Raw genomic sequence first — 27,140 nt, 5'->3', positions numbered from 1 at the left:
AAGGACCAGAGAGTGAGGAGAGCTGTGAAGGGATGGGAACCTTTAACCCTGGGGATGAAGGATTGAAGAAGACCCATAGACGTGAGCAGGCTGATAAATATCCTGGAGACTCTGCCCAAGATTTGCTTCTCCCCATACGAAACTCAGTTATTCAGGGTAGCCGACGTACTAGCCTTTTGTGGGGCACTCAGGATATCGGAATTGCTCCCTGCCTCTAAGGCGGATAGGGAAGGGAGTATAAGGTGCGGGGACTTGATCCTGGCAGGGGATGTCCTGAGAGTTAGGGTCCGGAGATCAAAGACAGACCCATTGGGTAAAGGAATATGGTTGCCATTAGGCAGGGTAGCGGGGGTAACATACTGCCCGGTAAGACTAACAGGGGAATTCTTGCAAATGAGGTCGCAAGGGGGCAACGACAGAGTCCTGTTGCACAAGGACGGTTTGCCCCTGACCAGATTTCAGTTCACAAGGGTGGTTAAGCTGGCATTGACTAGGCTGGGCGTAGATTCAACTGACTTCACATCCCATTCATTCCGTATCGGGGCAGCAACTACAGCGGCAGGCCTGGGGCTCCCAGAGGAAACTATTAAGAGATTAGGGCATTGGAAGTCAGCGTGTTATGAGCGCTATGTTTGCCCGCAATTAGTTTGAGTGTCGTAGCGTGCCCCCTCTATCGTACACAGGTAGTCTTGACTGTTTTTTTATCTCCCTAGGTACCACATCCCACAGACCCCAAATATGCTGGTGCGGCCACTCTTTTATTCGCAGGGCAGGGTTGGTCTTCACAAAATTGCACGAGTTAAAAGCATGGGAGGCGCAAGGATTTGACCACCACTGGGTGGGGGTAGGAGGACAACATTTAGCCGACGCCCCCAGTGATCTGCGGGCGGCCTTGAACAGAGGCATGCCCACCCCCGACTTATTAGTGCTACATTCTGGAGACAACGACATGATCCCGGCAGGAAGGAGGGGCGTAAAAGAGTCTTTGTTCACTGCCCTGGCAGCAATCAGGAATATGTTGCCGAATGCGATCTTGCTATGGTCCGAAGTAATTCCAAGGCAGACATGGGCACGGGGCGCACCTCCAAAAGCGGTGAACAAGTCGGTGAAAAGGTTAAATCAGTCAGTTGCGGAAATTCTGCAGAAAGCGAGCATTCGTACCATTAGGCACAAATTGATAAACTCGTCAAGGCCGGAGCTATTCGCTACGGACGGAGTGCACCTGTCGGAAGTGGGCAATGAACTTTTCATACAAACCGTTTTAGGGGCCATCTCGGAAGCTCTTGAGTGCAGGGGGGAAGGTCGAGTCCGCCAGTAAGTGCCTCGCCCTGTGGCGGGGTCCTGGACAAGAGGTATCACAGGGACTCCTTTGGTCAGTGCCATTTCTTACCCTAGAACAGGTCTTAAAATCATCATGGGCTCTGGGCTGGCGGGAGATTTGGGGCTGACCTGCTGGTGGCCCTGGATTCTCTAGCCCTACCCTGGAAGCCGTTGGTTGCCACAAGTGGTGGCAGATTATTTACCTGCGGCTCTGTTGACCGGAGGGCGGTTAACTTAAAGAGAGCAGGCTAACTTGGTTGTGGCCTGCTGGCACAGCCCGAAGGTCAAGCAAAGCCCCGTTGGAGAACGGGCTGTAAATAGAATGATTATGTATATACGTGTGAGTATTTGAATACTGTGATGTTGATAAACAAGTTTTAAAGAGTTTACAATAAATAAAAGAGGCCAATGGAGTAATTGGCCTGGAACTATATTTTAATAAAAATTTACACACTGCAAAAATCAAACAAGACTCAGGTGTCTCTATTGAGAGGAGGGGAGAAAATGGTGATGGGGTGAGTACACTTTGTATGCCATCTATGCAGGGGGCCACCCCACATAAGAGGTGTGGCCCCGTTAGTGGCAGCCAAAGGGCCGCATAGTGAGGGGATCCCTTCCGAGTCGTGCGACCCGGAAGGGATATGGTGAGAAAAACAGGAAGTGCGTCAGGGAAAAAGGGGTTAGAGTGACCCGGAAGCAGTTTGAGAGCGTGAGGCTTGAAAAGCCAGCGCCTCAGTTCACGCCCCCTCTTTGTCCACTTCGCCTCCCAAGAGTCGGACGTCGCATAGGAAGTCACCCACCCACCCATCCTTGAATTAGGGCTTCATTTAGGCGGGGTCCTGGACAAGAGGTATCACAGGGACTCCTTTGGTCAGTGCCATTTCTTACCCTAGAACAGGTCTTAAAATCATCATGGGCTCTGGGCTGGCGGGAGATTTGGGGCTGACCTGCTGGTGGCCCTGGATTCTCTAGCCCTACCCTGGAAGCCGTTGGTTGCCACAAGTGGTGGCAGATTATTTACCTGCGGCTCTGTTGACCGGAGGGCGGTTAACTTAAAGAGAGCAGGCTAACTTGGTTGTGGCCTGCTGGCACAGCCCGAAGGTCAAGCAAAGCCCCGTTGGAGAACGGGCTGTAAATAGAATGACTATGTATATACGTGTGAGTATTTGAATACTGTGATGTTGATAAACAAGTTTTAAAGAGTTTACAATAAATAAAAGAGGCCAATGGATTAATTGGCCTGGAACTATATTTTAATAAAAATGTACACACTGCAAAAATCAATCAAGACTCAGGTGTCTCTATTGAGAGGAGGGGAGAAAATGGTGATGGGGTGAGTGCACTTTGTATGCCATCTAACAGGAAGCAATGATGTTTTGGAGGACTACATAAGTGGATGGCCCAATAAGGGTTGCAGGCCCACTAGTAGCATTTAACTTACAGGCCCTAGGGACATGTACTATCACTCTATTAGGGACTTATAAATAAGTGAAATGTGCCACTTGGATTCAAGCCAATTTTACCATGTTTAGAGGAGGAAGCATAGGCACATTAGGCTACGTTAGAAATGGTAAAGTGCATAGAGTTGTGAGGCCAACAACAATCAATATTTGCAAACAGGAGTAGGTAAAACGTTTTCGGGGAACCACCATAAGGTTGACTGGTCTAACAAGCTATGTGTCTGAATTTATTCCCAAGCAATTGAAAAATTGATAGACATGTATCGGATTATTAATTGCACATTTCTCAAGCACTTAAACTAAACTATTTGCATTAGCCTTTGCTGTACCATTGAGCGTTTTACTGTCCATTTATTAATCATCTGCACCACAGGGTGGTTGCCAGACTGCAGATTTTTTATTAGATTTTAACATTGTGACTATGAGGAACCACTCGAGAAGGGTGATATTTTTAGTCCAGCCCCTCTCTACACAGCGGATGGTAATTTCTTGGTGCACCATGCCTTACCCAGCATTGAGGCAAATGTCTTGCTGCCTCTTGCATCTTTGGATAGCTCCCTCAGAGAGGCCGGTTCTAAGCCTATAAATGCCAGCACTGTTGGATGGTAAATAAACTATTTTGTGTTCCACTATAGAAAGCTCCAGGGTTTTAGCAAGGTCTGTAAACGCAGGGAGGGGCGTGGCCCACTGCTAAAAGTGTGCATTGCCTAGGAAGAGATCATCAACAAGATACTGTAGCTTTCCTTTCCTGGGATTCTGATCGTGTGAAACCCACCTCAGGAATGTGCTAAACATCCTGAAATCTGAGGGTGATATCAAGCACCCCATTGGTACGCACTTTTCCTAAAAGAACGACCCCTAAAACTGAAAGTGATTATGGGTGGACTGTGAGCAGCCTGAGAGCGGCCTCCAGGTCAGCTCTAGTTACGACCGTCCCTTATCAGTCAGCTGCCTTCAACAATTCATCTGCCTTTAGTATCAAGGGGTGTGATAAAAAGCAAGCGCGGCTGCTATCCACGGAACAAATGTTGACAAAACCAACAGATTTCACATGAGCAGCCGAATGACTTTGCCAATGCTTGTTTATTTAGGGATATCTCGCCAGTACCCGAGACGGAGTGCATGCCTGAGAGGGACAGCTTATGGTAAACTGAGCACACAGCATGCTAAAAAATAGCTTCTAGGGCTCGGAAAGAGCGGACATTGAAGAGCAGTGGTTACTTTTCAACAACCAATTTGCCTCACTGCAATGCGTTGTTGAGTTTTGTAATATTTATGGGCACCACTGGATACCTTTTATCAGTGATGTGGGGTTGCTTTATCCAGCGAGTACGTCAAATGTGTGAACTGTTTTGCTGTATCTTATACACAACCTTAAATATACTAAATAGGCTGGGTGTTTTGTAATGTAATTACTGCACTTTGATTTGTCATTATGATAGATAGGTCGCTTGTTTTTTAGAACACACCCAGAGTTACAATTGGCAACACTTCAGTGAGCGTTCATGTTCAATATATAATAGCGCTGATGAAGCAAATAATAACAGAAAGCCGAGTGAAGTCAACAGAACAAGCAGCAGCAGCAAGGACCAAGTGAACAGCTGTGTTTCCACGCAGGTTCTTGGAACAGTCACTAATTCAATGTCTTCGACCTCGGATGTCATACGTTAACTTGGCTAGTACCTGTAACTAATTTCCCAGCAACCTTTGCACTTCTGTATCACTTAGTTAATATTTTACAAAATACTTTTGCATTAACAAAAGATTCCACTGTCAGGCTAAAAGTCACGCAAGAGACTCAGATAGCAGCAAGCCTTTCTTTTTATTTAAGGATTGCTTCCTCTCCTCATCTGTGGACCTGAAAATGGCAAAGGGCATCTATATCAGCCGTACGCTGCTGGTGGTGGGCATCTTGTTTTCAGTAGCATCCGTGGCTACAGTCATTGCCCTCTCGGTGTTGTACTCTGAGGAAAAAGCCAACAGTAACTCCAGTCCTCCTTCAAGCAGCCCAACCGTGTCCACGACCACCGCAGCCTCTTCGACCCCCACTCCGCAGCCAAGCAACCCTTGGAACAGATACAGGCTTCCAAACACCGTCATCCCGCACCACTATGACCTGGAGCTGCAGCCCCATCTGGAGAAGGACTCTAGAGGCCTTTACATCTTTAAGGGCAAAAGCACCGCATACTTCACAGCTGCAGCAGCAACTAACCTGATCCTAATCCACAGCAACAAACTGAACTACACCCACCAGGGGGAATTTCACGTCTCGCTACGTACGGATGACGGGTCCGATCCACCACCCATTCAGAGGACCGGCCTCGAAATTCCAACCCAGTACTTGGTGGTGGAGCTTAACAGGAACCTGGAGCAGGGGAAGAGCTATTCAATGTACACTGAGTTCACGGGAGAGCTGGCGGATGACCTGGCCGGGTTCTACAGGAGCGAATATGTGGAGGATAATGAGACCAGGTAAGCAGTGGCTGCTTCTTCTGTAATTATTGGAAAGTAATCAAAGCATTGTCTTCCAGGGTGGAAATCAATCATGAGTGCCCATATCACACATAAACTGCTCCAGTATTCAATATTGTACACATCAGTATAATAAACAGAAGCTACGATGACCCTTCTTCCAAGTACTGGATAAATGAACTATGCTAATGCATTATCAGTAATATTCTGATTGAAGCTAGTTGTGATTGCACATCTGATTATTTATTTAATGAAACGCAAGGAAACACATATATTATTGTTTGGTATGTCAGAGAAGGCTACAATTACTTTGTATGCCCTTTAAACAAGCACTGACAAAGCCAATAGTTCTAACTTTAACGAGATAACAAATGCAGACACAGCCATGCACAAATTATGTTTGCATGTGTTAAAACTATAAAGCCAAAGTTTCTGGCCTTCCCAGTGCTTATTATTAGATGTTGGAGCATAGTGTATGGGCAAGTGTGTATATTCTTCTCTTGTATGCAGTGCTATTACCCTATTTAATGGTACAGGGCCTCTGAAGGATAGTCTGGACTATGTTGTGAACCCTAGTCCAGTTCCTTTGAAGAGCAATGTAGGGCAGAGAGGCCCAGGAGAGCAGTCTAGGGTAAGCTCATAACTAACATCAGCAGACCATATTTAGGATGGCCACCCAATGTAGGCCTTTATGACACACTGACAGGCTGTTCGAGAAATTCACACTACCTTAAGACTCATCTCAAGAGCTCTTGTGTTCCGTAATGAACACCTAACCATAACTGGAACGTACCTGGGTACGTTCCTAGAAGTAACCTGGTTCACATTGAAGAGACGTATGTTGTATTAAAAAAAACAGCAAAAATAAAAAATGTGGACAAAATTAAATGGTCTTAAAAAATGCAAAGTGAAGTTAGAATGTAATGTAAACAGGGACTGAATCGCTGGAATGAATTACCTCAAAGCTCTCTGTAGTTGTTGTTGGAAATTCGATCATTGCTTTTTCCCAAAAAGGACATGAATTTAAGACCCAATAGGAACTCATTTCAAGTGTTTGATTATTGTTGCATTTGAGACCTGGCAGGACTGGACACACTTAAAGTCGTCCAGGTGGCACACTGAGTGACAGGAAGGGACCTAATCAGATCTAAGCTTTCGACCCTGCCTGTGCATCACACACATCTTCATAACTCACTCTGCAATCCCAGGTCCTGCCTTAGATGTGGACGAGCTACTGAAATCTCAATCCTAAAGCCTTACTCTGGTTCACCTCAAGGCCCTCTTGAACCCTCGAGCGTAAAAAGAAATGAGCTTTCATGTGGTGTCCGCCTCCTTCCATGTTCTAACCTCATGCACCAAGAAATAGTGACAAAGCAGTGACCTTTGAAATACAATGAACAAGGCAAAAAGATACATATCTAGTAGCTGAATTGCACAATCTGAAACCACAACAAAATGAGTTATTCTGGCTACCCTATTTGAACACATTGTGTGATACTGGCCCTTTTATCAGGGTCACAACCAAACCTTTTGCCTTCCTCCTCCTATGTTTTGTCTGACCTCGTTTTATCTGGAATTAGTACTCTGAGCACTTTACCACTGCTAACCAGTGCTAAAGTGCATGTGCTCTCTCCTCTAAACATGATAATAATTGGCTTATCTTCAATTGGTGTATTTAATTTACTTATAAATCCCAAGAAAAGTGCACTACATGCCCAGGGCCTGTAAATTAAATGCTACTAATGGGACTCCAGCACTGATTGTGCCACTCATTTGAGAAGCCCTTTAAACATGGCTCTGGTTCGGTATTGCAGAGTCTATACGTGCTGTGTTAAACTGCCATTTCGACCTGGCAAAATACACCTTTTTGCAAAGTCCAAACCTTCCTTTTTAATATAAATAAGTCACCCCAGGGTAGACCTGGACAGCCCAGAGAGCAGGGTGCAATGGATTTAAAAAGCAGGACGTGTGCTTTTAATTTTGACATTTTCTAGTAGTGAAAAACTCTTAAACTTGTTTTTCACTACTGCAAGGCCTATATCTTATAGGATAATATTGATATTACCTTAATAAGTGTAATAAATAAATAGGAAGAAATCTTGGTTTCAAGTTTGGTTTCTCTGGAATCCTCATTTAAAATCCTAATTGATGGTGAAGTCAGATTTTAAATCACAATTTAAAAAATGCCTCTTTTAGAAAATTGCTGCTTTTCTGCATTAGTCATTTGGTGCCTGCAGCCTTTCTCTTGTCACATGACCGGTGTAGTTGGCAGTTGGGCTTTGTGTATTCGACCCTCTTACCCATAGACAGCAAAACACAATGGGAGCTTATGTGTGACTGAATGTGCCATCACTGTCATGATAGGAGGGAGGAGCTGAAGCCAGCCTCACTTACACCTCGATCAACTGTGCCCTATTCACATAGGAAGGGCTGCATTCCCCCTCTAGTTAATTTGGATACAAGGCTGGTAGGACTTCTGTTCATTTCAAAGGCAGGCCTCTAGAAGTTTCGCCCCACTTCAAAGGCCGAACTGGGTGTAAAAGAAGCACCCAAGATACCACCACTTGGGTACACTCCTGGACCTGTGGATACCCTGCCAGAAAGAAGTACTGCTGTGCTGCTGAAAGGAATGTCACTCTGCTGGACTCCTGCTTTGCTCTGCTGAACTGGTGCCTGTTGTCCTCTAGCCTGGGGGAGAAGGACTGGACATGTATCTTTTGAACCAGAACCGTCGTGACTCCAAAGGCTAGTTTGCTGGCCTCCTCACCGGATTTGAATCCTCAAGGAGATAGGCTTCCAACCACCATGCATCCGTAAGTCTACCCTGCCAAGTGGTGGCACCCCAGTCTCAGCCCCTTGGAAATGATCCTAAGGTGCTTACCAATTGAACCAAAGCATCTTCTCTGCTAAGCGGAGCACCCCCAGGCGGCACATCCTCGAGCCGAACTGATGCATCTTGTTGGCTGAGTAGCTCATCCTCCGGCAGAACTGACGCATCGCCGCTCCTGGACGGATTGGACCTGGCACGGAACGCCTCCGCCACCCTTGCAGTACTAGCAACAGATGCATCACCAGCTACAGTCTTGTTTCAGCTGCGCTTCTTCGACTAGGATCCATGCAAAACTGTGCCACCAGGATTTAAGGTACTGTATTCAGGAGGCCTAACCGGATTGCTGTAGTTGTCCCACACTCCATTGTAGTCGGCCTGAACTTGTGATTTTGTCCTGGTCTGGCATGACCAGAGTTCCCTTGTTGGTGCTTTGTGGCACTATTTCAAACTAAAACATTAAAATTCAATATCTCCTGTTTTACTGATTGGTTTTTGTTGTTGTGGTCTTGTTTCATTTATTAAAAATTTCTCTATTTTTCTAAACCTTGTGTGGGATTTTTGTTGTGGGATTTTCACGGTGTTACTGTTTGAAGTGCTTCAAAAATACACATTGCATTGAAGCTCAGTATGACTGCTCTCTGCCAAGCTACCAAAGTGTGAACAAAGGTTAATTTGGGGTTTGCGTGTGCTTTACCCTGATTAGGATTGTGGTAGTAGCTAGACCAAGGTTCCCACCCAAGTCAACCAACTACCCAATATACCCAAGTCAACCAACTACCCAATATCCAATAAGAGTTAGCTATGAACTGGCATAAAAAAACGTTAATGCAAAACATACATTTAGCAGCTTATGTATTTTACCCAGTCATTTGTTATCCTAAGGTTGTTAGAAGGGGTTCATTTTGGGTAGAAATACATTTATTTTTAGTAAAGCCAGCTCCAACCACAGTGTTATGATTTAAATCGTTAGTTTGTGCTTTTCCAGACAAATACTGCCTACCAATGTGGATGGCATGTTACTCCTTCACCTAGTAGTCCTCGTTTTCTTATGTAACATTTCCTCCACATGACCTAAACACTTGTATGAGTCATTGTCTCTGCATCAAGTGCTGTGACAACCTACATTGATGAGAATATCCCTAGAAAAGAAATTAAATGCATGTGAGAGAGGGGAACCCTTCGAGGGTGTCGTTAGATTTGTTTAAATTAATTTAAGTTTTAGGTTAGATAGATTTCCTCGCACACTTCCGGGTCACGATGGGATTTTCTTTAACCACGCTAAAGCGCATGCGCACATACTCTCTAACCCGATGTCGGATTTGATTTACGAAGACTAACTCCACGTTCTACCAAGCCGTCCACCCGGTGAGTACATGATAGCGTACTAGTGTCAGAAACGCAGATAAACCTAACGGGTACACTCTTGCAATGGCAACATGAGTGTAACAGTACTTTTTACTAAGACGATCACACATACGGAACTTGTATTTCACCACACGATTTTGGTTGAATGGGTTTTCAACACGAGTTACTTGGTGATATTTTGTTTAACATTCACGGAACGTATTTAAACACCCCCGTATTTATTCTCACGAAAATCAACCTTTTTAAATCTACTTGGGCTGCACTTTTTAACTTCTTTTACACTCCTTCTAGCTTTTCCATGTATTAGCACGTCATTAGACTGATTAATATCATACCCTTTCAATATATTGTTCATGTATTGTGCACAGACTGTGACCTGCTTCCATATCATGGATCATACTTTATTTGATTTTACCCTGTAGAAATGTATTTCCCCTGATGAAGTGCAGACAGCACGAAATGCATTGGGTATTTGGATGACTTAACGGATGATACGTTTCATTGGAATGTTGTTGAACTCTCATACTGCTGTGATGTAACAGCTTACTTTGAGAATCTCATTGAATAAATGAATAAACACGAATATCAAACTGTCTACTTTTGACATACCTCAAGAACACTTCAATTTTTAAATTGGTACAATATTGGAGGGATTCATCTCCCCAAATGAGTGTGATTGGTCACACTGTCAATCCTGGCAGCATTTGAATTGAACTATTTCAAACTAAAACATTAAAATTCAATATCTCCTGTTTTACTGATTGGTTTTTGTTGTTGTGGTCTTGTTTCATTTATTAAAAATTACTCTATTTTTCTAAACCTTGTGTGGGATTTTTGTTGTGGGATTTTCACGGTGTTACTGTTTGAAGTGCTTCAAAAATACACATTGCATTGAAGCTCAGTATGACTGCTCTCTGCCAAGCTACCAAAGTGGGAACACAGGTTAATTTGGGGTTTGCGTGTGCTTTACCCTGATTAGGATTGTGGTAGTAGCTAGACCAAGGTTCCCACCCAAGTCAACCAACTACCCAATATACCCAAGTCAACCAACTACCCAATATCCAATAAGAGTTAGCTATGAACTGGCATAAAAAAAGTTAATGCAAAACATACATTTAGCAGCTTATGTATTTTACCCAGTCATTTGTTTTCCTAAGGTTGTTAGAAGGGGTTCATTTTGGGTAGAAATACATTTTTTTTAGTAAAGCCAGCTCCAACCACAGTGTTATGATTTAAATCGTTAGTTTGTGCTTTTCCAGACAAATACTGCCTACCAATGTGGATGGCATGTTACTCCTTCACCTAGTAGTCCTCGTTTTCTTATGTAACATTTCCTCCACATGACCTAAACACTTGTATGAGTCATTGTCTCTGCATCAAGTGCTGTGACAACCTACATTGATGAGAATATCCCTAGAAAAAAAATTAAATGCATGTGAGAGAGGGGAACCCTTCGAGGGTGTTAGTGAGCGAATCAGTGGAGAAGAAGGTCTCTTGGAGACACCAACCAAGCTGTCGCTCCTAGTCTTGGTGAGGATTGGAGGGTAGGTCATATTTGTGGGGGAGGACAGTGGCGAAGCCAGAGTGTCATTAGCCCTCTTGCAAGGAAGGAAATAGGCCCCAGGGCTACTATTTGATTTGCAAAATACAGAACAAATCAGGGTTCAGTGACCCCTCAGGCTTTTGGGCAATGCCACCACTGCACCTGTTGCACCAATGAAAGCTACATCCCGGGAGCAGAAGCTCTAGTCACGAAGCTTACTTGATAGTGTGTACTTTTGTAGTCTGATACCAGTCCATGGGCGTGAATCAATATGTTGGATCCACCCTGTGCAATTTGTACCACTTCCACTTCCACTTCAGATATAATTAACATACTTAATCTCAGAAGTTTCCATGTTCACAAGTGCGTAGCTCCTCCAGAATAGTTATTCGCTTTGGTCTCGTATTAGTAGTCTTGGTCCTGTCATTTTGAATTCTGGACTACAGCTACCAGAATGCAGAGAAAAAACAAGGACTGGAGGACCTGCCTATGCACGCATAGACTTTGAATGCTTCAGCGTACTGTGTGCTTCATTCAGAGTATGGAAGCATCAGGTGGGCAGACATCAACACAAGAAAAGGAAGCAAATGACTAAGGCACTGACGAGCATTCAATGTTATAGAAATTTCACCATTCCCAGGTCAATGCATGCGCAGTTTATCCAGTCAAGTTTCTACTTTGTGTTCTGGTCATTATTATCTTGAATGTATAATGGGTAAAGCTGGACTATAAGTACCAACATGCAAAGAGAAAACATAGACTGAAGGAGAGATTGACACGTGCAATTGGTGTTATATACTGATAAGAAATCATCACAGGCCTAAGCCCCAAACCTAAATCTCGCCCTAGCAGAGGTTCATAGGATTAGTGTTTTTTAACGAGGTGTTGTTTTGGGCATGTTACAAAGAGCTATTGAAGAGGGATACTATCCCACTTTCATCACATACAGAAGTAATTCCTAGAAAGAAAGAAATGTTTACATCAGTACAGGGAATTATAGTGATTTTTCTTGCTATTTATTAGCAATGATATCTATCCAATAAATTAAGATTTTCTTGTACAGTTGTTTTCTGAATGTATCCATGTGATGCAATACCCCTAATGAAGTGTTCATTGGACCAGTCCAAACCATTAGACGGCCTTCCTAATACTGAATGAGCAAGTACAGTGAAAGGGAGTCCAATAGGTGTGATGCAGGATGACGGGTCACTTGATTGCAGCACCCTCTGATTATGTTGCATTAAAAGTGCAATAAATGCTATTTCCATCGATGCTGTTTCTAAAGCAGCTGAATTAAACAAACTAGTAACATAGGCACAGCCAGTCTTTGCTCAGATACCATCCTAAAGAAAACAAAATATGGGGCGCTTCATGATGCTCCTCCCAATTTGAGACACCCCATCCCCACTTCTGCCTCTCCTAAGTTATCCATATGACAGGAGTTACTATCACACAACATAATAGTGCTGCTGCACTATAGTTTCTCTTAGAGAATCGGAAAGGGAGGGGTTAAGGGAGATTGTAAGAAGTGTAGTAGCAAGCCCCAGCCAGGCCTACTAGTGCAAGGGATTCGCCCTTCTCTGCTCAGAGTCCTTAGACCAATAGTAAGAAGTAGGCATAGAAACTGGAATAGAAAAGACAGAGTTTATTAAACCTCATGATGTGGAACTACATTCACACAACACCCTTCGGTATAGTATGAGGTAGCACACTGACTAGAAGGAGCTTGGTCCTTTTATACCCACACAGGGGCTGAAATGAAGGCGGTACAAGGTGCAGAGTATTGGTTTCAGACACATATAAGGTCATACAGGGAGTGTGTTAGCAACAAGTGGGAAGGGCTGACAGTTAGCTAATTTTGTTGGGCACATCTTGACAGTAACAAGTTGGAGACAGCTGTATGCTCCTCTGAGCATGTGCAAAGTAGAGGAGACTAAACATATCTTGTCTCTTGACAGATTTCAAGAGCAGTTGACAGACTGGAAATATGACGCATCAATGGTGTCTCAAGGAGGGCGCAATGAAAAGTGACGCATCGCTGTTTTCACGCAACAATGCATCACTTTTCATAAATGAGACCCTTGGTCCCTATTGTTCATTGGAAGTAATCAAGACCTCAAGGACAGGCTGTGTAAAAATAATTTACCTGCAGATATTGACATGACTTGCTCTATCAGCACCATCTTGTGTTGCAGAGGCGCAGCACCGTCATGGCCACTTCACATGTGTAGCTGTTATAAGGAGGATGAGTAAGTCAAGGGAGTAGTAAAGTAAGCCGTACAGCTGGAATGGTAGATCGAACAACCAGATATCACAGAAGCAAAATTCCAGTGGTGTGCTCGATCGTAAATATAACAAGCAAGTCAAGGAGGGAGAGCAAGTCAAGGGAGCAATAAAGCACAACGTACATTTGGAACAGTAAAGCGAATAACTGGATGTCACGGAAGCAACATTCCAGTAGTGTGCTTGGTCAAAATAAAATGAGCAAGTCAATGGAGCAGTGAAGTGGTATTTGGGAAGGTGAGGGCAGGTGGGAGGAAATGGAGCTGGCAAAGCATGAGCGCAGTGTAAAGTGCTCAGAATCAAAGAAAAAAGAAGTTTCTAAGACAGTTCCGAAAATGGGAGCAGTGGATTGATAGTAGCAATTTGTCTATGCTCTAGGGGAGGGCTGACCCAGAAGGAGGCATAACGCATGCATGCCATGACAAATGGTATGAAAGACTATGAGCAGGAAGATGGAAACAGCAAATGGGAAGCCTATGGGGTGGCTAGAGCACACATATTGAATACAACAGTCACTGTGTTGTCTAGTAGAGACATAAAAAGGACCCAAAATAACCACACCTCAGACCTGGAGTAAGTCCAGCGCCGCCAATGGCCAACCACTGGCACCTCAGACCTGGAGTAAGTCCAGCGCCGCACATGGCCAACCACTGGTACTGTAGCACCCTTCTTTACCTTTAGAAAATAATGGCGATAGTGATGTAGAAGAAAACATATAGGAACTAATATTGAAATAAATTACATTATTTATACTTTTTAAAAAACTATACACACATTCAATAAAAATTAGTTTATAAATAGACCATTTAAAAAAAGTTTTTGACACTTAAAAATTACTGTAACAATAATATGTTATAATAACATAGGGCCACATGTACGGCAACTTCATTTTGTGAGTTCCTTATTGCGACTTTTTGTGACTTGCAATTGGGAAGTTGTGGTAAATAAATAAATAATACCCTATTTTTGACTAGACTTATAGCATAACAGATAGCTCAATAAATAAGAGTCAAGATTCGAGGTAGTAGGAGTTTCTGCAGGTTTATTACAGCATAAGGACAGGATCAGGACAACCTGCATAGGAACAGAATGACAGGGCCCAGCAGGACAACTGGGGCCCAGCAGGGGAAAAGAGGCCCAGCAGCTGCTGGGGCTAGGTCTGGGATGAGCGCGCTAACATTCAATAACAAAACATTGACTTATATACATAGCGCAAACACATAGCATTACATTGCAGTAGGCGTAACAGTAGGTGGAGTAGAAGGCGTGACGCGTAGCAGTCGCGAGAGATAACAGAAATAAGGGGTGTAACTGGGAGTTTACTTAGACATGTGATGCAAAAACGTAACAGAATATGTCATGAATGGGCGGAAACTTTGGAGGGGGCTACCTAAGGAGCCGGGACCTCTAACCTAATGGTGCGCGAAAACTAGCAATGACGTGTTACTAGGAGAAGCTGGGGGCTACGAACTCTGTGCTAGGAGCAGAGACTAAAGTCTGGAGGGTCGGAGCGACATGTACCTAAACCCTATTTGGTATCTAATGTTTAGGGAACACGTTGATATAAACTAGAAGTCATGAGGGGAAAAGCTAACTTGATTCTAAGACTGGACCATGCATTATTCTACATGTAGTGCGTGAAGAATATTAAATGACCATTAAATACAGTATTTCTCCAACATGGAGACGAGAAGGCTAGACAATGACGGAAACTATTGATGCAGTTCAGTAGCTTAGGAATGCAGAGGAGGAGGACTGAACTGATAGCTGGAACTATAACATACTTTTGGCAGACTCAGAGGCAGAGCCGGGGTGCACCGGGCACTGCAAGGCAGGAAGTAAGTGAAGGGTCGAGGATACAGGTGGGGGCTGTATCGCTCCTCAGCGAGGCTTTCAGAAAACAGGAGCTGAATCTGTGGTCCGGGCCCTTTTGAGGCCTAGAAACGGAGACTTTATAATGGAATAACGTGCACACTGAGAAACGTGGCAACATTATTTACATAGGCCTGATATTCGTAGTATTCACGAGGACTGGAAACTAACATACTAGAGGTGGACACAACTGTAATTGCGTCTTTAATCAGAAATGGGGAATAACATATGCATATTGATCATGCACACATAACATATGATGGATGAGGCGTAGGGACACAGAACATGGCAAAATTTACTTTTCCACATTCCCTCCTTGTCACTACGTTTCCATCAGGAAACATCAATATTCATGATACCGTCTATCATTTCATACAGTACCATTTGCTCGTCTCGAATTGTCTTGGAACGAGATTTAGAACGGGGCTTGGGACTAGGAATACAAGAGGTAGCACACATGCTGCAAATCGCAGGGCCACATTGTATACAGAGGCAGCAGCTAAATATGATCGCTACTGCAATACCTAAGAAGGACAGGACTTTCCATCCCCATGCGGAAATTATATTCCAGAACCAACCGGACCATGTCCAGGTGCCTGGATCTTGGTGTAACAGATGGGCAATTTTATGGAGTCTGGTTATAGCTGAATAAACAGACGGCGCGTTATTTGGAATGAAAATACAACAACTGGATCCGAGAATTCTACAGGCCCCGCCCCTATCGGCCAGTATGACGTCAAGGACGAGACGATTCTGTAAAACGACAATTCTCATAAAGGATTGCTCTTCAGTTAAGTTACCTAGAGCGGAGGCAGTCTCATCTACTACTGCTTCAAGGGTTCTTGTTAACCTACGAATAAGCTTACTATTTACAACTGTACCTAAATAAGGGAAAACACCTTTATCTATATCAATGAATTGCTCTGCGGCAGTTTCAGTATAATCGACAATCGGGAGATTTCTCTTGTGTCTAGTGTGTACTAAGAAAGAATTCCTATGATAGTCAGGTGGGGCTAAAAAAACAGGTGGCAGTAGGAAAGCAATGTAACAGGTTCCCTCCCAATCGAGGGGCAGACGGACATATGCAGTTTGACCACAAATAAAATAAGAATGACGTGAAGCTTTGAAAATAGATTTCCCACTGTCACTATACTGGATAACAGTAGTACATTCACTATGACCTATATGTACAGAACCATAACTACGGACACATAATTCGCCTTTGACTGGTAGTACTGAAATAGCGGGTGAGTCTGGAGTAGTATCAGACTGAACATTCAGAACCATGAAATTCGACGAATAATTTCCTAAATTATATACTTCATTTTCTAAATCTAAACCTGTTCTGTGGGGGAAACCTTGCTTGTCTGGGAAACATGTACTGTTAAGAAAAGACATATCTGTTGAGGATGACGTTAACGTGGACCATGCTCCACACGAACCATTGTGTGAGAATGGATAAGGAAAGAGTGGCAGAACTCCCTTCGGTGTCTGGAAAGGGGGGAGTCGACCACACACCCAACAATTAGTGGCATTGCTGGTCTGGTGTGAATAATGTAACATACGGATAAATGTATTATTACGCATAGCGAGGCGGTATGCATATTCGTGAGGAGGCAGATCACTAAACGTGTGCTCTACTGTAGCATGAGCAGACATATTTACATGAGGAACTGAAAAACACAGATAGAAAGCATAGCTGGTGCAGGAAATCATTATGCTGATGAATAATACAAAACTCAGAAAAACGATATATTTGATTGAGCTTTGACTGACTCTCTCACTATGGGGGTCTATTTTATACATGTCAGAAACAGTCTAACCGTTTCACCTAGGGGAGGACTTATACAATCAAACTGGCTGACTTATTAGACCTGAGCTTTAACTTATACTCCTGTTGCGGAGTTTTCTCTAACAAGGGAGGGAATGTAACAATGTCTTGTGCGGGACAGTCCTTTAAAACAATGTTCTGGCAATCCTTCGAATCCTGGGAAATGTTCTTGGGAATGTTTTTAAAGACTGGTTTCGGTCCTTTGAAAAGTTTTACATGAGAAAGGTGGACCCACCCCTTCCTGCCTTCCAACTTGACGGCAGTTCGGGTGGTCAAGAGGACCTGACGTGGCTCCTTCCAACGTGGTTCCAGCGGACTTGATCTGTCAAAATTTCTGATCATCACTAGGGAGCCTGGAACGATCTCGTGCGGTGCCACCTCAGTATTGTCTGGAAATGCGGCGGCAACCTGTGAACGACATGAGTTGAGGGCAGACATCAAGGAAGCTAGGTAATCTGTCAACATATTACATGAAACATCGGTAATACTTCGGGGTCTAGGAGTACCCCACATGTTAGGGGGGCGGCCGAAAACGACCTCATACGGGGACAGACCTGATCTGGAATGTGCGACCATACGCATGTAAAACAGAGCGACTGGCAAAGCTACTAACCAATCCACACCCTTGTCTTTACATACTTTTGCTATACGGATTTTCAGAGTCTGATTATGCCTTTCGACTAGTCCAGCTGCTTCTGGATGGCGTACACAATGGAACTTCCACTGGTACCCTAACAACAGGGAAACGTGTCTCATGAGTTCAGATGAGAATGGCTGGCCGTTATCAGAATATACGACTCTAGGGAGTCCATATCTAGGGAAGAATTCACGAACCAACTGCTTGGCAGTGGTCGCGGCTGTGTAATCTGGGACTGGATATGCTTCTGTCCATCTGGACAAGGCGCATACAACTACAAGGACATACTTGAAACCTCGACATCGCTCCATTTGAATATAATCCATCTGGAGGACCTCAAAAGGGTGGTCAGGGGGCTGGAAACCACCTTGTTCCACCGGAACACTTTTACCTGGATTAAACTGACAACATATCATACAGGTACGGACTTTCTGCTTGGCTGCAGCTCGTAAATGCTTGTTGAACCAAATGGTCTGGATACTGTCTAACATAGCTTTTTCTCCTAAATGTGCTGGACTATGTGCGGTATTGATAATGACTTGAACCATAGAATCGGGGAGAAACCATGTGGCTCTACCCTTCGTTAACCATCCTTGATCTGTCTGGACCCCTCCTTGTACAGACCATTTCTTGATTTCATCGGGAGTAGCATGTGACTGGATATCTATGACATCTTGAGTAGGGTCCTTAACTGTCATGCATGTAATCGGATCTGGAGTATGTGTCAGATTGACTGGAATGTCTGGAGTCTGTGCTGTAAGCTTGGCTGTGCGGTCTGCTAAATCATTACCTTGGGAAATAATGTCAGTAACTTTCGTATGTGCTTTGCACTTCATGATAGCAATAGATGTCGGTAAATGTATGGCATCTAACAGGGCTTGAATAAGGAGACCATGCTGAATCTTGGTTCCATGAGAAGTCATAAAACCTCTCTCCTGCCAGAGCACTCCGAAGTCGTGTACAACTCCGAATGCGTAACGTGAATCTGTGTAAACATTAACCTTCAGGTTCTTGGCATGTATACAGGCTTGTGTCAGAGCAACTAGCTCTGCTGCTTGAGCGGACAGAGTATCAATACGGTGTGTTTCAATAACTTCAGTGTCAGTAGTCACTGCATACGCGGCGACTAGTTCTCCTGTACTAGTTCTCATACATGAACCATCCACATAAAGTGTCAGGTCAGGATCTGGTAACGGAATGTCTGTCAGGTCTTGTCTTGGCTTTGTCGTAATGTTAACTACTTCCACACAATCATGTGTGTCTGGATTTGAACTAACTGATGGTAACAGTGTAGCAGGATTCAGGACGTTGCAGCGTCTAATTTCTATGTGTGGCTGGAACAGTGTCAATTCATAACCTGTTAAACGTGCAATTGTCAAGTGCTGAGTTTGTGTTCGGTTTAAAAGAACTTCTACTGAATGTGGAACTTGTACTGTCAGGGAATGTCCTAAAACTATAGAATCACTTTGTCTGATAGCTAGTGCTGTGGCTGCAACTGACTTGAGGCACGCAGGCAACGCCTGGGCGACTGGATCTAATGTGCTCGAAAAATAAGCACAGGGCTTGTATTGACCTGCTTGATCTTGTGTGAGGACAGATAATGCTGTACCTTCGCGTTCAGTAACGAAAAGTGTAAAAGGCTTACTGTAGTTCGGTGTAGCTAGAACTGGAGCTTGACATAGGGCTTTCTTTAACTCGTTGAAACTAAGTGTATGGTCAGATGTCCAAGGGAGGACAGTCGATACGGCTGCCCCCTGTGTCGTTAACTGTATCAGTGGCTTGGCTAGAAATGCATACTGGGGAATCCATTGTCTACAATAAGAAGTAAGGCCGATGAAGGCACGTACCTCCTTCTGGGTTCTTGGCTGGGGAAGACTCGCTATTAACTGGATACGGTCGGGTGTCAACTGCCTACCCCTCTTGGACAGCAAGTGTCCTAAGTATACCACTTGCTGGACACAGAATTGAAGCTTCGAAGGTGACACCTTGTGCCCCATCTCGGCTAGAAAATACAGAACTGTAAGTGATGCTCGCTCGCAGTCACGTTCAGAACGGGCTGTGATCAGTAGATCATCGACATACTGGAGCAGGGCAGTGTCAGTTGGCATGTGAATGTTGTCTAGTTGTCTCTTGAGTGCTTGACTGTAAATACTAGGGCTTTCTGTGAAACCTTGAGGAGCGCGTGTAAACATATAGCTCCTTCCATTTAAACAGAATCCGAAAAGAAACTGGCTATCTGGATGAATTGGAACACTAAAAAATGCATTCTTGAGGTCAATAACAGTGAAAAACATGGCTTCGGAATCAATGGCTGTTAACAGGGAAGAAATGTCTGGAACAACTGGGTACTGAGGAATAATACATTTGTTAAGCTCTCGTAAATCAATCACTAATCGATATACTGGGGGTGCATTTGGATCAGTACGTTTCATGACTGGAATGATCGGAGAATTGCATACATTGGAGTCAGTTTCTACAACTACTCCTTGAGCCATGAGCTCGTCGATAATTTTGGATAAGGCTGCTACAGCCTCAGGTGGCAATCTGTACTGCCTGATTCGTGGTAACACTACACCTGGTTTGAGAGTCACACGATAGGGTGTGATTTGCATGTAACCTACATCAGTTGGACCTTGCGCCCATAAATGCTGCGGAACATTAGACAATCTTGAATCAAAATCTCGTAATACATAGTGACCCTTAAAGTCACGTAGGAACAGACGTATTCCCTCTGGGGAACAGCAAATAACTGCACCTAATTCTTTCAATGTCTTAATGCCTAATAGATTTTCTGGACATGACTTAGTAAGTAACAGATCAGTAGTACGGGACAATGGACCTACTTCTAGAGTAACTGGCTTAGATATTTCATTAACTATGGGTTTTCCTGAAAATCCAAGGGAAACATTTCTTGAGCCTGAGAGCGGAGCCCCTGGAACTTCGGCATGACTAATTGTGGTCCTACTTGCCCCTGTATCGATCAAAAACTTTCTGTCTTTCCCTAATACTTGACTGTGAACATAGGGACCTTCTTGATCTACAGGTATCTCGATGAGAGGCAAGCCTACCTCCTTCTCTAGGCTGTTTCATGAATATGACTGGTACTCTGGATACTCGGACTGTGCATACTGGTACATCTGCGATGTAACGTGCTGTGTTGCAGCAATAGGCTGCGGTGCTGTAACCGTCTGTTGTGCATTCTGTGACTGAGGAGTCTGTGAAACTTGTTCTTGTCTTGGCGGACGTGGTCTTTCTTTAGTCTTACCAGTAGCTATGTTGTGTTTCAGAACTGCACACTCGTTTATAAAATGACCTGGCTGTTTACAATAGTTGCAGTTCCCTTTAACGGGAGCTGCAGGATGACTGGCTTGATTCGGACCTCTCTTCTGACTGTCTTGAGGAATAGATTGTGCAACTAGCACTTTCATTTTCGTGTCTTTCATACGTTTTCTTTCGTGTTCTTGCTCTTCTCTGATTCTATTCTGGTGGTACTGGAGCATCTGGAGCATCTGGGACGGAGTATTTGCTTGCCAGGTGCTTTCGACTTTCAAAACTCGGTTTTTAATTTGTGGACTTGAATTCTCGACTAATTTGGTAACGAAAAGGTGAGGGTATGACTCACTACTTGTCTTGAGACCACTATTAATACTGAAACATTTCTCAAATCTAGAATAAAAATCACTAATATCCTCATCTTGTTTCTGTTTACAGGCTGAGATTGCATCCCAGTCTTCTTTCCTAGTTGTCAATAATCTGGGTAAAACTTGAATCAATAATTCTGGTAATTCTTTACATTTATCTCCAAGACCGGTACCTGGTACTCGTGCCTTGTCTTCAGCTTCTAGAGCTGCCCAATCGATCTTTTTCTCTCCCACCTCCCATTCTTTTTCCTTTAACTTTTCATACACCCCTGCGGGTAACAGGACCTTTAACATTTTAATGATATCTGGGTAAGTGTATTCTCCCATACGGAGCATGTCTTTTAATTCTCTATGGAACCCCGCTGGATCTTTGTCATGACAGGGGATTAATTTCTTCATTTCAAGAAGTTCCATCTTTGATATCGGAGTGTATACAAACACTCGTTGCATTACGCCACCCGCCCCTTGGACTGGGTGGACTTCTCGTAGCGGATTCTGTCTGTCTATGTAGAATGGTTTACTTTCTGGGGGTGAGACATGAACAAAATGCGGGTTCAGGAACGTTCTATACTTGTGGCGCTGTTCTAGAATGACACTTATTAAATCGGTACCTAGACCTCTCCATCTGTACTGGAGTAACTCGTTCAGGATATCATGTAACGGGCCTGGATCAGAATGTTGACCCTCATACAGGGTAATGAGGTGCTGGATCATATACATACCCACCAGTCGTTGCTCGGCTGGGGGCAGTTTCAGAAACATTTGTGCCACTATTTCGTCTGGAAAAGTGGTAGAATCAGTAATCCATCGGACTGCTGATCGGGCTAGTTCTTGTTCGTGCATGGTACTTAATTCGCTATAACCGACTCGTGATTTCAGAATGTGATCGGTAGCTTGAAATACTTGTTCTAAAGAGCTTTGTTCTGGTGCTAGATGTTGAAAAATAGACTTGGGTTCTAGACGTAAATGGCGATCTGGAAATCTGGATTTTCCTACATACGCTATTCTGGCGGGATTCTCGTCTTCCTCTTCAGGATCAGAGATACTTTCTTTCTCGCTTACTTGTGCTGCTTTACGCTGTTCGTGTAACCTTATTATTTCTTTACGAATTTTCTTGTACATACTTTCCATGGCACTAATGGTCTTGTGCTTACCCTCGGCTATATTATCACTCCACCTTGTTAAGATTCTCATTTCGGCGGGATCTTTAGACGGATAATCTTGTTCTCTTATTAGACAATTGATCAGGAACTTTAATATCATGAGCTGAATCTCGGCTTTTCTTTGAGACATAATCTCGCCAATACTTTCTGGATCATCCCCTGTACGGATGAAACGATATATTCTGTCTAGATCTTCTTTCATATTCGGTAAGGTGACTAGATACTCGGTCACCCTTCTTACGCGTACGGAATATAAAACCATATTATACTCGCCTGGGACTGTGTCATAGACACATTCGGCAAGGGCTTGTCTGATTTCTGTAACAGACTTATTACTTTTAGGAGTACGCTGTGATGCTTGGGCATGTAATTCGAGTGCTGATAGACGCTTGTGTGGCGGTGGGGTTTGAGGAGGACCTCCTCCTGCGGCCCCTAGACTGGAATCGTCGACTGACATTCTTCGTGCTTGCAGGGTCGGTAATTGTAACGTGGGCTGAACTTGTATGACAGGCTGACCCGGGGGTACCGTAACAGGTACTCCGGTGTCTGGAGAAACGGGAAGTGCCTGATTTACAGGGACAGGTGGAGCGCGAACTGGATTGGCATATTCTGGAACTGTGTCGTCCAAATAGGACGAAATAAAAATATCAGCTGCGGTCGGTTTGTGACGTAGCTTGGTCGGAACTAATGGTGGCGGGAAATTACTGGGTGCCTCTGGGGTCGCTTTTGGCAAGCCTTCGGCAAGGAGAGGATACATACCCTTAATAAGGGCATGCCTCTGTCTGTCTGACTGTTCGACTTTGACTTGTTCACCTATCTCGATTAATTCTCTTTCTTGGGCTCGTTCTTGGGATTCTCTACTTAACTCTGACTTTCTGACTTCCTTTTCCGTTCTTCTATGCGCTTCCTTACGCCATAACTCGATGGCATCTTTCTGTGACTGTCTGGCTTTCTTTTTCCATAATGCTTCTTCTACTCGCATGATACATTCGGCATCCCATGTACCCGATACGGGCCATCTATACTTTTCTTCTAACTGTTTGGTATACTCTACCCATAAATCTAGATACAATATGGCGCTTATGCCATGTTTCTGATACATAAAGTGACCTGGACTGTCCCTAGGCGGAACAGGAACTGCTGCTTCCAGCAGACCCTTTCTAGTTTTTAACTGACGTAACTTGGAAAAGAGCGGCATTCTAAACTTGAATCGGAACACAATACAATACACGAAAAACAATAACAATTGGGAAAACAATTCAGGCATACCACGACATTGGAAATACATTAAACAATATTATAAATAACAGTTCGAACAGAATACTACCTGAAAATACTGAAAACAGAACAGAATTCTCGAGAACGGAACAGACTAGAGTTACTGGATGCACTGCTGTAACAGTACGGAACATACCGGTCCCATAAAGGAACGCATCAAGACCCGTATCCACCTAGGTGAACACTTCGTTTGTGGGCTTGGGTACCACCAACCCACGGACCAGGAGTCAATTTAGACTGACCCTGTCTAGACACTACCCCAGCAATGGTACTCACCGGGCAGCACGGAACGGAAGGCCTCGAACGGGACTGGACTACGACGGACTTCGGACTTCGGACTTCAGTTACGGGTGGGCCTCCGGATACCTCGGACCTTGGACTCTCGGCTTGGGCTCTGGTCGGGACTCGCCGCGTTCCTCCACCGTCTCGTTCGGATGCTGGACCGCCTCCTCCGTCTCCTCCGTGGGCCTGAGGGATACTTGAAGCAGAAATATCTGCACTTGGCCAGTATGGTTCCGTCACGACTGCAGAGGGTCAGGGGGTCGGCGTGGCTTCACCGACGCATGGGGAAAGGGCAAGTCCCTATTCGGGCGCCATTATGTGGTAAATAAATAAATAATACCCTATTTTTGACTAGACTTATAGCATAACAGATAGCTCAATAAATAAGAGTCAAGATTCGAGGTAGTAGGAGTTTCTGCAGGTTTATTACAGCATAAGGACAGGATCAGGACAACCTGCATAGGAACAGAATGACAGGGCCCAGCAGGACAACTGGGGCCCAGCAGGGGAAAAGAGGCCCAGCAGCTGCTGGGGCTAGGTCTGGGATGAGCGCGCTAACATTCAATAACAAAACATTGACTTATATACATAGCGCAAACACATAGCATTACATTGCAGTAGGCGTAACAGTAGGTGGAGTAGAAGGCGTGACGCGTAGCAGTCGCGAGAGATAACAGAAATAAGGGGTGTAACTGGGAGTTTACTTAGACATGTGATGCAAAAACGTAACAGAATATGTCATGAATGGGCGGAAACTTTGGAGGGGGCTACCTAAGGAGCCGGGACCTCTAACCTAATGGTGCGCGAAAACTAGCAATGACGTGTTACTAGGAGAAGCTGGGGGCTACGAACTCTGTGCTAGGAGCAGAGACTAAAGTCTGGAGGGTCGGAGCGACATGTACCTAAACCCTATTTGGTATCTAATGTTTAGGGAACACGTTGATATAAACTAGAAGTCATGAGGGGAAAAGCTAACTTGATTCTAAGACTGGACCATGCATTATTCTACATGTAGTGCGTGAAGAATATTAAATGACCATTAAATACAGTATTTCTCCAACATGGAGACGAGAAGGCTAGACAATGACGGAAACTATTGATGCAGTTCAGTAGCTTAGGAATGCAGAGGAGGAGGACTGAACTGATAGCTGGAACTATAACATACTTTTGGCAGACTCAGAGGCAGAGCCGGGGTGCACCGGGCACTGCAAGGCAGGAAGTAAGTGAAGGGTCGAGGATACAGGTGGGGGCTGTATCGCTCCTCAGCGAGGCTTTCAGAAAACAGGAGCTGAATCTGTGGTCCGGGCCCTTTTGAGGCCTAGAAACGGAGACTTTATAATGGAATAACGTGCACACTGAGAAACGTGGCAACATTATTTACATAGGCCTGATATTCGTAGTATTCACGAGGACTGGAAACTAACATACTAGAGGTGGACACAACTGTAATTGCGTCTTTAATCAGAAATGGGGAATAACATATGCATATTGATCATGCACACATAACATATGATGGATGAGGCGTAGGGACACAGAACATGGCAAAATTTACTTTTCCACAAAGTCACACAATGTGATGTACTAATGTGTCTCAAACATATTTAGTGATTTCTAATGGGGTCGCAATTGACCTACCTCATCAATATTCATCAGGTAAGTCGCAATTTCTGACCCATTGGGAATCTCTAAAAACACAGAGATGGTGGCTTGCTGGAGACAGCAGACCACCATGTCTGTGTTTATTTTTAAATGAAGCAATGTCTTTAAAAAAATAAATGTTTTTGCAACCATTCACAAAGGGGAAGGGGTCCCCTCTGGACATCTTCCTGTTTGTGACTGGCTTGCCACCTCCTTGAAGTAGGTTGTAAACTGTGAATGTTTTGCGATCGAATTCCTGTCAGAAAATATTTATGCATCCCCCTGCTGTGATGTATTCCTATAGGTTCTGTATCGATCCCCCTATTCCTGACCCTATTCTGGTTAACAAACTAACAAGTTAACTAGCAGCCATCCCATGAGGCAGAAAACTCCCATGATGCAGGAACCGTTATCTGATAAAGCCACACTACGGCACAGGAACGTGTTATCTGATTAGGTCATAACGCTTGCCATCTAATTAGACAAGCGATATTCCTCCAGCCCCTGATAAGGCATACAGAGTTCTCAAAACAAATCAAACCTATGACAACCTGGGAAAAACCCTGCGGCCATTGTTTTGATTTCACAGAGAACTTCAGCAAAAGAATGTGCTAACGACCTGGTCGTATGACATCCTTATTGACGTATCTATGTCCATCCTTACGTCAATCTCGGCACCTTAAAGGTATAAATATTACCGATATTGCCCTGTGCAAACACACGCGGTGGTGACGAGATCGGAGCAGCCAGACTTGCCGAAGCCCAGAGCAGAGCAGACCCCGCTGGCGCAGCCCCGCCTTCCTGACGCGCTGAGAACGAGAAGCTGTCTATTCTCCTGCCGAGAAATCCAGCTCCGGCGCTTCCGGGTAGCCCTCGCAGGCAGCCTGGAATATCGAGGCTAGAGACGAGAGATACCATCCCTCATCCATCCTAGATTCCAGGTACAGAACTGAATAACCCCTCACAGAGAATTCTTTAGTCAGTCACTTGGCAAAACAAACTTAACTTAAACTGTAACTTTCTATTCCCGCCCACGCATTAGACTTACGTCAGGTACACGGGGTAGGCGTAGTTAGAAACACCAGTTGAGTACGAGTAGTCAAATGTATATGTGTATGTAATATATCTTATTCATTTTAAACCTTCATATGGCTTAGAAACCATATCAATGTTTTTACAGTATTATTTTATACTTCTGCTTTTAATGTATGCACTTTACTTAACCATAAGTATTGCAATAATATCGATCCATTTCTCTTGTATGAGAAAAGAGACTGATCAATAAATAACATCTTTTATTGAACACGCCCGTCTCTTCCTTTTCTCTACAATCTGATGAGACTAAGAATGCACGTACTGACTGAGTAAAATAAATTGCCTTTTGTTCACACGACTCTCAAGATACACTCTTGATTAGGGGAGAGCAAAGTTGTCATGTTCTATGGTTGTCAGAAACTAAATCCCTTCTTGTCTATCCAGGGAGGTTTAACTCCTCCTTGCCTATTCAAGAAAGTTTCTAGTGAAC

General features: G+C 44.1%; 1 protein-coding gene across 1 annotated transcript in view; it reads left to right on the top strand.

Annotated features, from left to right (window-relative positions):
* Positions 1 to 4,322: 4,322 nt before the first annotated feature.
* LOC144824117 (aminopeptidase N-like) overlaps positions 4,323 to 27,140 on the top strand; it is a 532,705-nt gene continuing 509,887 nt past the window's right edge. The window contains exon 1 of the mRNA XM_078683229.1: positions 4,323 to 5,252. Coding sequence (XP_078539355.1) covers positions 4,645 to 5,252 — 608 coding nt within the window. The 5' untranslated portion in view covers positions 4,323 to 4,644. The remainder of the gene's footprint in view (positions 5,253 to 27,140) is intronic.

Source organism: Lissotriton helveticus, chromosome 3_1 (assembly GCF_964261635.1).
Source record: "Lissotriton helveticus chromosome 3_1, aLisHel1.1, whole genome shotgun sequence".
NCBI classification, from domain to species: Eukaryota; Metazoa; Chordata; class Amphibia; order Caudata; family Salamandridae; genus Lissotriton; species Lissotriton helveticus.
This window is presented reverse-complemented; position numbering and strand designations above follow the sequence as displayed.